The 13,850-nt window shown below is 41.6% G+C and overlaps 1 protein-coding gene across 5 annotated transcripts in view; it reads left to right on the plus strand.

The window, feature by feature from the left end:
- KAZN (kazrin, periplakin interacting protein) overlaps positions 1 to 13,850 on the plus strand; it is a 411,605-nt gene that overhangs the window by 99,734 nt on the left and 298,021 nt on the right. For all 5 annotated transcript variants that reach the window (XM_075605079.1, XM_075605083.1, XM_075605080.1 and 2 more), the window contains exon 2: positions 5,665 to 5,822. In XM_075605079.1, the coding sequence (XP_075461194.1) occupies positions 5,665 to 5,822 (158 nt within the window). The remainder of the gene's footprint in view (positions 1 to 5,664; positions 5,823 to 13,850) is intronic.

Consider the following 13,850-nt stretch of genomic DNA (forward strand, 5'->3'; position numbering starts at 1 on the left):
CTTGTACAGTATCTACAGTAAATGCCATTACTCTCAAAAGTCTTTAATTCAATGTAAATCATAAAAATAAAAAACACGGTTTCAGTGACAAAACGCAAAAAAGTTTGAATGACAGTGTGCGTGCTCGTCACACCCCCCCGGTTTAATTTTTTTATAATCATTACGTTACAGTTATTAGATTAATGTATGTACAATTCATGTGTTATATGTTTAAACACCTTGCATCTTTTCCACTTGTGTTTTTTTTTATGATAAATGATAGATTGCAAAGTTTCTTGCTACTCTCACGTCTATATTTATTTTTTTTGTTTGTGTATGTGTACACAGACCACGGGGTGGGGGGGTTTGTGGGTGTGTGTCCATGCCTCTGCGCATGCGCCGGCAGTGTTATCCGCCTCTGCGCACGTGCAGGAGTAGATTATTGCCTCTGCGCATGCGCTGGGTGTATTGGCCGCCCCTGCGCATGTGCTTGCGGAGCCGTCCGCCTTTGCACATGTCCGCGGCGATGCCGCTTCTGCGCGAGGCGACGGATGTTTCTGCGCATGCACAGGGAAGAAACTTTGAGAGGAAGGTGCTGCCGGCTTCTGCACATGCGCGGGGAGGAAGATGTAACTTCTGTTACACACTTCCGTCTCCATGAAGAAGATTTGTCCAAGCAAAATTTTTGTAGGTGCCACTAACGAAGTTTCACTTCAAAGGGAAGGTAAATCACAACCGGGGAATTTCATACCTGTTAACTTGACATCAATAGTGGGGAAGCTACTTGAAGGTTTATTAATGGATAATATTCAGGAATCCCTATTGGATAACAACATTATTAGAAATAGTAGGCATGGATGTGATAGGACATGCAAAACTAACCTTATTAGCTTGCTTTTGGGAGTTAAGTAGGAAATTATACAAGGGCAATACAGTTGAGGTGATTTAATACAAATAAATGCAAAGTTCTGCATTTGGGAAGCAAGAATAAACAGGTTATTTCCAAACAAAATTGGACACAATTAGGTAAATCCTTGAAGTAGATGGATTTAAGAGTGCTTGTAGACAGCATACATACAGTAGTAATAGTGCTCAATGTTAGAGATGTGCAAACTATTTGCTTTTGCAGCATATCCGATAATTCTTGAGAGAGTGCAACAGATCTGCTTAAGTGCTATACTGTACATATCCCCTCAAAACAACACGTGTACAAAAAAAAGCACACCTGAGATACCTGGAATGTATGCTTGTAGGAGTTATTTAAATATACTTGAATGTGAAGTACAGTTTTGGGCTCCACTCCATAAAAAGACATCATGGATCTGGAAAAAGTAAAGAGAAGAGCCACCAAATGAATAAAAAGGGATGGAAGGTGTGACTTATTAGGAAAGGCTAACTAAATTAAATGTGGTTACATTAGAAAGAAGTGCATAAGAGGGGATATGATAACTATGTAGCCCTGTGTAAAATTGGGTTACATGCCTTTCTCATTCTGTGCTGTAATTCCTGTTAAGAGGGCAGCTTTGCCAGAAGTCATCGTGGAGGTTTGCCCTCAACCCCCTTGTGATGTGTAAGGTGTAGCAAAGGAAGTGACAGCATGCTCTGTGTCCACTGTTAGTGACAGCATGCTCTGTGTCCACTGTTAGTGAACTATACTCTGAACTATACTACTACTCTGGAAACTATATATTATGCATCACTTCCTAAAGTTAGTAGTTGCTGTCTGTCTGCAGAGTTCAAGAGTGTGTCAGATCAGATCAAGACAGTGCAAGTGTCTGGTGCAAGAGCTGTGAGTCTGTGCAGCTCATGTGGCAGAGTGACAAGCTGACCCCACACTGTGTCCAGGGCTCTGGCACAGCTGGTAGCCTCCCTTAGGGGAGAGGTGGCCGAAGTATCCCTGGCTCTATTACAGAGTCAGGAGGGAACTTCCTTATGATGTGCAGCTATATGATGTGCGGCTAAGTACTGGCCGCTATGATGGGCAGTTTGCCATGCAAGATGCAAATAAAGATGCCCTTGATTCAAAGACTCTTCTTGCCTGTGACTGGAGTTAATCAGGAAGAAGATGCACCCAGGAGTTCTCTTCCAGAAACTCCTCCCTGCTATCGTGGGGATCTGGAAGGGATGGAGGCGCTGTAACAACTATGAGTAGCACTCAGCACTACCTCATATGCCTGTCATGGTGAAATCCCCACTACCAACAAGCGGGAGACTCAGGAGTCCTGTGAGCCAGCAGGTGCACCACACTACACTGACATGTAACGGGGGGCAGTTTCTACACCTAGGGGCCCATATGAGATTGGGTAGGGGTCGTACCATTACAACTAAGTTTCAAAACAACTATTCAGCGCAAGGGAAGAACAAGTAACACGGTCATACCTTAAAATTGGAGGAAAGGAAAGTTCACCAGCAACAATGGAATAGATTCTTTACATTAAAGGCAGTTAAAATGTGGAATTTAACACCCATGGAGACTGTGATGGCAGATACCACACACAGTAGATATCTTTAAGTAAAGGGTAGACATATTTTTAGAAAGGAAAGATATACAGAAATATACCACATAAGTAAACATGGGAAGGATGTTGCACCAGGGAGAAATCTGATTACTGATCAGCTCATTACTGGAGTCAGGAAGGAATTTATTTTTCTCCTTAAGAGACATCATTGGATAATATTTTACTCGGGGTTGTTTTCTTTGCCTTCCTCAATATACTGTAAATACAAATATAAGTACCTGTTATCTAAATTTAGCATAGGTTGAACTTGATGGACATATGTCTTTTTTCAACCTCATCTACTCTGTAACTATATAACTATGTACCGGTTGCACATCTCTCCTCCATGTTGTTACAACAAATGTTCTTATTTCATCTTCCCATCTTACTTTTGGTTGGTTGTTGTCTTGGTCTTTTGATATGCTGTGGACTGTGGATAGATAGATAGATAGATAGATAGATAGATAGATAGATAGATAGATAGATAGATAGATAGATAGATAGATAGATAGATAGATACTGTATGCTGTAAATTATCTGAGTATTATACATTATATTTATATAGGGAAATAATAAGCAGCCATGTAATCACATGAACAATCAAAGCATACACAGAAAAAACAGAATTACTTTTGTGATAACTATTCCTCTGCTGAAAACCTTCTTCCTCCTCCCAGTTAAGCATTAGAAACATTTTTTCTACCTCCACAAGCAACATGAATGTTTCTCAGTAATGCCTTGTTCAAGTCCAGTAATTACAGACATGCAATTTTAGCTCTTTCTGCACTTACTGTACACCTATTTCTACATTTCTAACTCATAAAATGCAGCCATAATACAGGCTCACAAGGCTCAAGGTGCTCATTTTGTGGTTTAGGGCAATAGAATGTGTTAGAGCTTTTATGTTTCATTTACTGTACATATTACGGCTGGTAAAAACACACAGACTAACACAGCAGTGCGCCCCTCCTCTCCCAATGTCTCTGTGTCAAATGACGTTGCGGGTCATGTGACGTCCCTTGGCCCCATCGTGTAATTTGACATGCGTTGCCATGGCGACGCGTGACATCACATGACCCCATTGCGTCATTTGATGACGCGTCGCCGAAGACCAGGCTGAGAGCAGGTTAGTGAGCTACAGAGGCCTCACGCCTCCCCCGGCATTTAATTTAAATGCCGTGGGGAAGATCGCGGAGCCTCTGTAACCGCCCCCCCTAGAAATTCTCCTGCCCCCCAGTTTGCGCACCGCTGGACTAACATACAGTTGTAGGTTTGTATAAAAAAAACTCACTAACGTAACATCAAAAAAACTATTAGACACATAATACAGTATAAAGCAATGAGTATTCTTTCTTATCTATGTGCTGCTTTTGCTCAAAAGAGATTAAAGCATTGATAATGCAAATGGACATTTACTAAGCAGTGCATAAGATACCGGCCAACAGCTGGAAGACACCTTAAGGCTAAATGGGTTATAAAGTGTCTTCCAGCACTGTAAGGTTCCTTATGAATAGCACCTCCTAGTAAATACAGGCTATATACTTGATAAGCAAAGGGCAGACATGCTTCTCTGCACCCAATTCCCAAAATGTCATAAGTAAGCAGTGGGAGAGATTATTTTAAAAAACATCATTTTAATATCCACATTTTTCCTGCATCTGCAGGCTTTGGTTCCTGCATTATAAATAGAGGTCACCGATGTCATAAAAAAAAATTGAAAAAGCACAGCTTTATGTAAATTATGTTAAACTGCTGGTTTTATGCTTCAGCTCCTGCAATAAACCACATCTCTTTCACTGCAGTGGCCTGGGAAAATTTGCCGAGGGCTAGAAAAGGACACAATATTAGTGTTTAACGGCAATTTTTTCTTATCGACTTATTCACTTAGGTCATATTGCCAGCGGTAAAGCTTTTATAAGTGGCTTTTTACTGCAGCGATTTAGATCATTATTTTTAGCGTAACATATGAAAAAGAACATGCAAATGAGTAATTCATTACTTATTCACATGGTAATAATGAAACAAAATATTACCAATTTTTATCACCTGCCCCTGTCTGGCATAAGACCTATCTTGCCACTATATATGATGGCCTATATAGATATACTGTAGACTAGATAAGAGAAGTCAACCTAGAATAGGTTAAAAAAATACATAATATTAACATTGCAGAACATATTACTATACTAACCCTCTATGAGCCCAAGTGACAAGCTAGTTGGCCACTCCTGCTCTAGATGTAGAAAAAAAAACAAAAGAAAAACGCGGTGCACAGCAAAAAAGTACCAAACGCAGCTAGTAGAAAAAGGCTTGTTTTAATGAAAAAACGGACAAACTTTACATAACCAAGCGCACTCTGACGTGTTTCATCCCGTTCGGGACATTGTCAAAGTTGACAAAGTCCCAATCGGGATGAAACGCGTCAGAGTGCGCTTGGTTATGTAAAGTTTGTCCGTTTTTTTCATTAAAACAAGCCTTTTTCTACTGGCTGCGTTTGGTACTTGTTTGCTGTGCACCGCGTTTTTCTTTCGGATTTTTTCTACGATCGACTCAGCTGGCAGCCGCCTCCTTGCAGACAGAGCACGGCCATCCGCGCTTCTTACCAGTGGATTCACCCCAGGAGCAGACGAGCACACTGGTCTCAGCGTGACAGCAGGTACTATGTGGGCAGTGGGCTGAGGGGTTACTTTTGGAGTGAGCCGGGTTGCTCCTTATTGGGCGGTTGGCAGCTCCGGTACATACCCCAGTTATAATCCTTCGCCCTAGACTGCACAATAGTCCACTTTGCTTACAGACCGAGAATTTATTATGTGCCATCTTTTGTCTGATTGGCCATATACCTTTATTATCAATAAGGATTTTATATTCTATTGTGCTAGCAGCCTTTGAGCACTGGCTGTGGGAGTACTATCCCATTCTTTGCCTGCGCTAGATGTAGTCCAAGTTATATTCTTCATAATACGACCCCCCTATCCGTATAGAGGGATTATAGAGTCGTAACAAACATATTTTGCTCGTGCTGTGGTCCCTGCAAAATATACTGGCAGGGAGGTTACATTTGTTCATTTGTCACAACACAATAAATAAATAGGAATAAATATAAATATTTTTTGTCTTATTATATAAATAATATTTTGATATGACAATTTTTTCAAAATTTACATTGGCATTTTTCTTTGCTCCACAGCTGTGAAGACACTGCACACCTTAAACGACCAGATTTCACATTTCATTGTGGCAAAACCATCCGCACTGGAAGAACATGAAGATGTTTTTCACCCAGTTGAAAAAGAATCTTTAAAGAAGTCCATGGTAATAATGAGACAACTTTTAGTTGAAGCACAGGTAAAAAAAAAAAAAAAAACAATAGATGTGATCTCATTGTGGGGCAGATTCAACTAATGGGTGATCATTTTTTAAATTGTTTATGCTTTTTTTTTTTTTTAACAAAGACGAGGTGTTTTTGCAATAAATGTGTGTGTAATAGTTGAAATTATAATTTGGCAAATTAGGTGATTGCACTTTGCCGCCACAAAAATATTCCACACAGGAAAAAAAAAAGAGATGGGTAATGATTTGATTTCTTTAATGGCTTTATTTCAATTCTAAAGTGACAGTTTTGGTGTGTTGGTTTTTGATTCTTGTGAATATCTGAATTTGACCAGAAAATTATTGTAAAATATGACCTTTGACTGTTTTTCGCTTTCTATGTAAATATTGATTTAGATAAAACTGTATCCAAGCTAAAACTACTTCAAACAGAATTAAGTAGATTAGAGCTACACAAAGCTGAAAGACAGAAGTACAGCCATTACAGGGAGAAGACCACCTCATACACTAGAGAGAGTTGTCTCAGAGTACTGCTGCGGCCAAGTTTATTCGAGCATTTGCCCGTTCTTGGCCGCAGCAGTAGCCTGGCGCGCGCCCGAGGGTGACGGGCGCGCGCCGAAGCAGCGGAAGAGCGCCCTCCGATCGGGGCGCTCTCCCTACCGCTGCCGGGTCCGCCGGGTCCCCCGGAACCCCCTGCCGCCGTCCCGCGATTGCGGGACACCAGGGCTCCCTCGGGGAGCCCTGGACGCGCGTGCAGGGGGGCGCACGCTCCCAAAGACGCGTGACCGCGCGTCTATGACGCGCGGCACGCCGAGGGGCGGCCACTAGCTGCGGATCTGGCCGCAGTGTAATAAACTGTGTCGCCAGTGTAGTTACTATACAGAATGTGTCATTGTGTAATGATGCTCATCTATAAGCAGGAAACGGACCCGCAGGGCTGAGGTAGGAAGGTGAAAGAACCGACCTGAGCCGCGGGACAGAGTTCTGATAGAGTAGTGAGTCGTAAGCCGAAGGTCAGGGCTGGCAGCCGAGTCGCGTAGTCGGTTTGGATGCAGACGTCGAGGCCGGCTGAAATCAAAGGTCAGTCGATGTACTTGCAATGGTCGGGGTGGGCTGAAGACAAGGGTAGTCGAGGTACGTGAGCCGGGTCTGGTAACATGAGAGACAAAAGCATAAACGTGTTGCATGAACACAGCAGGAAACTGGAACTATGTTCTGCAACTTCCTGCTAACATGGCTGTCCTTATAAAGGATGTTGCCAGGAGCAAAAATGGACGATCCAACCACAGAGGGCGAGCAAGAGCAAAATCCCGAACCGGAATCTGAAAACCCGGAGAGGATTTTGCCAAACCTCATACATTGTGCTTATTTGCTGGTTACTGTATATAATGCCAAACATGCATGCAATGATTTGTTGAATAGATCTTACAGCAATTATAGTAACATTGGAAACATTTGGAGAAATAATACAGACTGAGAAATGAAAACATTTAACATGAAACAGTATTGAAAAATGGTTTCCATCAGGAGAAAGGAGTCCCTGATAATAATTATATACCCAACTTAAATAAGATAGTCATCTCTGAAAACATAAAAAGAGCTTGATGAAAATGACTGTACAATTACAATTGCAGCATACAGAGTAATGCTTAAAGGACCAATCCATGCAATAACTTACATGTGTGGTTGTTTAAATAAATCATTTCTGTAGTATTAGATACAGTAATACTTCCTATATTTTTATTTTATTTTTTTAATTCAACTTTTAATGCCATTTTTTATGTTTTAATATACTGAGCATCTTTTGATTCCTATAGATGGTTTTAGCACAGGGGTCTCCAAACTCAGTCCTCAAGAGACACCAACAGGCCAGCTTTTCAGGATATCCCTGCTTCAGCACAGATGGCTCAATCAATGGCTCAATTGAAGACTGAGCCACTGATTGAGCCACCTGTGCTAAAGCAGGGATATCCTGAAAACCTGGCATGTTGGTGGCTCTTGAGGACTGAGTTTGGAGAAACCTGTTTTAGCACACCTCCCCAGCAGTGCAAGATATTTGTAACACTTTCCTGTTTGTGATAATCTGTTGCCAATATTGCCTGCCGTTTGAGCTGCAAACTGTAACAATACATAATGTTTTCTTATTAATATAAGAATAGATTCTGCTGAGTTACACTGACTGAAGGATTGATTGAAATTGAAAGGCAGCCATTTACTGAACCCTGGGAAGCAGGATCTCTGCTGATTGATCAAGGGAGAACCAATCGATCAGCAGCATAGGTAATTAGCTTTCTATAAAGGTAACCAAAGGCTGCATATATTAAAAGACAACATTTCTTTTTAAATTAAGGTGCTGCTTGGACTGCCTCCTTAGATCACTGTGGATTTTTATGATGTCACAACACATTTTCAGACTAGACTTCCTCCAAAATGGAAAATATGTAGTAGAATTTGTAGATCTGTTAAAATATCAACAAATGAAAATAGCATTTTGAAAACTAGAGCTGAAGCTGGTACATTCTGAAATATGTTCCAGTGATGCGAAGAGCAGCATTATCTGAAATATTTGCTATTGTTTTGCACAGTCCATTTAATGTTTGATATTTGTTTTCTATGTTCGCACTGTATGTCTCTAGATTTTATGCTGTACACCGACTCGCTCATAAAACTTAGAATGCGAGAATTTAAGAGTGTAATTCAGCTCCTGCAGAGACAAGGGATCATCCACAGTGGTTCCCCTAAGCTTACTTTTAAAGTCCAAAAGAAAGAGACAAAAAGTAAGACAATCGGACACTAAAATCTTTGGTTTTAATTCATTTTATTTATCAACATGAAGCCATTCAGTGTCATTTGTTGTCAGAAAGTTTTAGCTTAATTCCTTCACTGCCAGAGGGTCCAGGAATACATTGCACTGTGTTGGTGGCTCATCTGGAAGTGAAAAAATAAATGTCATAATAGAAGAATACTTATTTGCAGGCTGTAGATAAAACAAAACCGACTGTAAGCTCAAGGAAAAGGTGCTGTATATAGTGTAGAGTTCATAGTGGCTTAGACAGGGTATTCAGGGTAATAGGCACCAGTAGAGAGGTAACGTGGGTCAGCAATGGAGGGTAGATGTCAGCAGAAAATAGCCACGAGACATATACAATTCTCTTAAGCCAAAAGACTGCTGCAAATTCAATATGATCCCCTTGGCCAAACAGGACTGGAAAACAGCTCCTGTATCCTCACTCGGTGTCTCTCCAATCCGCAGGTATCCAATAGAAAAAAAGGGGAGATCAGTGCAACAGCCACACCATGAAAAAGCGGAACTCACCAGCCAAAAATAAAGTTAAATAAACCTTTATTTAAACTACATTAAAAGTGAATACATCACAAAAAAAAAGCTCCTCCTCCCACTCCTCCTTGAGAAAGTGCCAGTGACGGCATGAAACGCGTGGGAGGAGGAGCTTTTTTGTTTGTGATGTCTTCACTTTTAATGTAGTTTAAATAAAGTTTTTTTAACTTTATTTTTGGCTGGTGAGTTCCGCTTTTTCATGGTGTGGCTATCACACTGATCTCCCCTTTTTTCTACTTATTTGCAGGGGTCGACAAATGCACTTGCCCAGTCGCCACGGGCGTGTGCATTTTGCCCGCTATCAACGGCTTACCTGCGGCGGCGGCTCCTGGTCTTCTCCGTCTTCCGCAAATTCATCTTTCCCTCTGCAGCTCCAGTTAAAATGGCCACACGGCGTTAAATGACGCCACGGAGCCACATTACGCAACGCCGGGTAACCTCATGACGTCATTTGATGCCACGCTGCCATTTTAACTGGAGCTGCAGGGGGAAAGATGAATTTGCAGGGGAGAAGACAGAGAAGGCCGTACCACGTGGTCGGACCCCGTAGCCGGACCCCGCCACAGGTAAGTGTCGTGAGGGTCAGGGGGGTAGGGAGTGTTTGGGGGGGGTGACTGGGTTTTTGCCTAGTTTGTCGAGCCCTGCTTATATGTGTAAGAATCCAGGGAAAGGCAAACAAAAAAGGCAACCTATCAATACTAGAATTGCAAAGAAAAAAATGGGCTACAAAGAGATGCAACAGATTGAAGCCCACTGCTGTGGTGTGTAGTTGTTTTTTTTAAAGTAGAGAACTAATGTCATTCAAGACATCTGTTTTACAGTCTGCCAGCAAGAAGTGCTGAGAATTGTTTTTCCATATGTTTATATGAATATATACTATTGTTCTATTTTTTTTAGACTGACCACTGGGAACTTGGCTATTTGCTGTGGATTTCTTGTTTCACACTATGGTGGAGTTGTGCCGGTCAATACCGTATTAATTAATGCATAATGAATGAACACAATTTTGCAGTATTTTACCTACCGCATAATGAATGATTGAAACTTGCACTATTTACCTACCAAAGAGCCATTGAAAATGCTACTGATTTATTTATATAAATAAGAGTACTCCTACAGTACTGTGTCTGTAAGTCTGTCAACATATCAATTTGATTGTAAGCTCTTTGGGGCAGGGTCTCCCTTGGCCTAATGTTGTAATTTACCCGTTGCACCATCCCCATTGTTTTCAATTTATTTACCCATTAATGTGATTGTGTAAAGCGCCGCGCACATCGTTGGTGCTATATAAATAAAATGATACATTCAAGAGGAGCAGCTTTACCCCTGTGCTGCTGGAGGAAGATACAGTGCAATCAGTTGCAATGTCCCATGGCAGTGAAGGGGAAAGATTTATAAATGATCTTTTAAAAAAAAAAACCTCTGATTTCTATTCCCTTCAGTAAGTGTAGCAACTGGAATCGCTGGATTTTGTTTCTAGCCAAGCAATTAAGTGGCAGGCAATCTAGCACTGTGACTGGAGAGACTAAATATACATAATCATAGCTCTGCAGCTCTTTGATAAACAAAAATTAGATGAGCCCAAGAAAAGAGTCTTGCACATAACTGAACCATGAGCTGATGCTCTGAAAATTAGAATTTAGAAAGTACAATAGGAGAAAAGGGCACAAGGGTAATACATGACTGGATTAAATATGTATAGACCGTGTGTGGCAGCTGTCAAAAGGTTGTACTAGAAGAGCGTTAGCAAGTAAGTCCCAGAAGCCAATAATTCCTCTGTGTGAGGTTCCCAGAACAATGTCTAGTCATGGTATAGGATAAGTATTAAATAAATGAAATAGGTGTGGTTGGTAAACTGCATCTAAAATGATTGTTATTGTCAGACTGGAGTTTTGAAGATGTTCTAAAGATGGATTAGCTAGTGTGGACTGAAAAATAAGAACGTAAAAATAAAAGAACATACAGTATAGTATTAGGAATAAATGTAGAATAAACCTGGATATATCTGACATTTAAACATTTAGGGGCCTATTCACTAAACTTCAATAAATTTGTTGCATTATCGAATGTGTTTGCATGTTCCTTCCGAACACTATAAAATTTGTTTAAAAAAAACGGTATTCACTAAGAAAAATCGCATTGTTTTTTAGCGTTCAGTAGAAAAAATGCCATACCACACTAATTTATAGGGGCTTAATGAGCAAAATTAACTTAACGTTTGATTTCGCTCCTGCGGTCTGGAAGAGCTACACAGAAAGAAGCTGTATTTCCCTGCACAACTCTTAAAGGCGATCATGCTGTTTACATTTTAATAACATACCGTAGAATTGAAGCAGGGGGTCTCTAGAGCTAAACCACATTAATTTCAGGTCCGGGGACCCCCTGCTTCCTGGGGTGCGGCAACTACAAGCTTCACCAACCCCCTCTACCCCCAACAACACCACACAGGAATGGGCAGAAGTACTATTAGCTAAATATGTCAAAAAGCACATTTGCCCATTCAAATATACAATACAGTACAGTGCAATAAAATGAAATACAATAACATATAAAAAATACAGTAGCCATACTATCCATTGGTTGTCACTGTGGTTACCTATGCCCCCAATGGGGGCACAGATAGCCACTTTGGTGATCAATGGACACCCTATTACCCACTTCCTCTACCCTCAACAACTCCACACATACAGTAATAGGCAAAAGTTCTATTCTCCAGATCTGAATAATCGCGCATTTGCCCATTAAAAATAAACCATTAGCCATCCAAAAAATAGTAAATAAAAGTTCTACTTATCCATGCCAGGATGAAGGCCATCCTTAAATTTGGTCTCCTTGTCCTCCTGGTTCTCTTCCTCTTCCGTGTCACTGTAATAGGGACTTATGCCTGTTTAAATCAACCTTTCTATAGTGGTCTGAAAATCCAGCAGAGAGCTGGTTAATTGTAGCTAGTCAATTAACCAAAGAAAAAAACCTGGCGCCAAAAGTTCATTGGATAATCCTGTACTCCTCAGGGGATCAGCACACTTGCTTGACAGGCCATGTAGGGGAAAAAACACAAACAGACAAAAATCATAGTGCAACACTGTAGGGTTAAACCAGGTCTTCACTAACACATAAATTACACATATAACATAGAGACTCCTAGTGACTATAAAAACTATTTATTTAATAAAAAGAACTATGCCATAAAATGGTATGGACAAATGAGAACACCGCTGGTCATCCAGATGGGAAAAATCAGAGCCCTACTTACAAGCAGCAAGGCAAATACAGGCAATGCAACAAAGAGTCCTCTGGGTGCTGTGGTGTCTTGGCAGAGATGTTATTCCTGCTGCACCGCGACTCTCGTGCTGACCTTCCCTCCAGGGGTTAACAGGAACAGTGGCATTGACGGAGGCCCGCTCGTGGGGCTCACAGCTCTACTCCACGTGAGGCTGTTCTCCTCACTTCCTCCTCCGGTTACACAAGCTGTCTCAGCGCGCCCGCGCGCGAGTGTGCCCGTGCCCTTAAAGGGACAGTGTATGTGTCCTGTATGCCAAGAACTGACAGCTGCAATGGGGCTCAAATACAACCAAGTGTCCCAAAAAGTCCAGTACCAAGCTCAAAGTGACTGTGTCACCTGCCCTACGCGTTACGTGGACGTTAGCCCCTGAGGAAGTGGAGTATATATATTTTATATTTGTCACATTGGTGTTTTAGTCTTTAGCGCTTGTTCACATTTTTTCTTTTTCACGTTTAGTCAATTAACCAGTTCCACCTGGGTAATCAGAAAAGGGTAAAAAAAAAAAAAAAAAAAAAACCTGCTGGGGACAGACCAAGAGACTACTTAGCACAGGCACACTGTGCTGACATAGGGACATGACATCTTGAGCACACAGAAGAGCTGTGCTGATAACAAGACACAGACCTCTTTTTCTTGACCCGCCTAGACTCAGAGACTGCCACAAAGAGCCCATTAAATACAGGTACCTCTTGATATTTTCGGGTGATAGGTAGGCTTAGGGGCTTCCCCCCCCCCCCATCTTTACAGCTAGGGACTGGGGAAGTAAATTAGCCCTTACACAGGTGTTAAATAGGTGTTAAATAGGTGTTTGTTTCTTTTGTATATATGTTTTGCCTTAAACGGCTTTTTAAAATGAAAGGATAAATAAAGCCATGTTTCATATCCCCCAATCGGTCTCCCTGATGGGCAAAAGCACTAGTAGCCAAATTTGGCTAATAGCGCTTTTGCTCATTTGTGTTGAAATAAATAAAAATTACACAACAAAATAAAAATGACATTTCAATATACAGCTGAACCCAGTTATAACGCGGTCCTCGGGATCCACCCGATACGACCACGTTATAACTGGGATCGCGAAAAAAAAATTATTTTAAAAATGGCCATTGTGATCAGGGATTCCACGTCTGACGGAGGGGGAGAGCTGGGATGACTCTCCCAGCTCTCCCTGAACCTGGCGTCGCAGCGGCAGCCCCCCCCCACGCCGCACTTACCCGCAGCAGCAGCTGATCTGTGTGCTGTGCAGAGAAGCTGTGAGTCTGCAAGAGGAGGGGGGTGCAGGGGGAGGATCTCACGTAGTCAGGCGAAGCCGGGCAGGAACTAGCTCCCTTCTCTCCTCCCGCCCAGTGGAGATCCAGGGAGGGAGGGAGAGGTGTGTGTATATGTGTGTATATATGTGTGTATATATGTGTGTGTGTGTGAGGTG

Source organism: Ascaphus truei, chromosome 6, assembly GCF_040206685.1.
Source record: "Ascaphus truei isolate aAscTru1 chromosome 6, aAscTru1.hap1, whole genome shotgun sequence".
Taxonomy (NCBI): domain Eukaryota; kingdom Metazoa; phylum Chordata; class Amphibia; order Anura; family Ascaphidae; genus Ascaphus; species Ascaphus truei.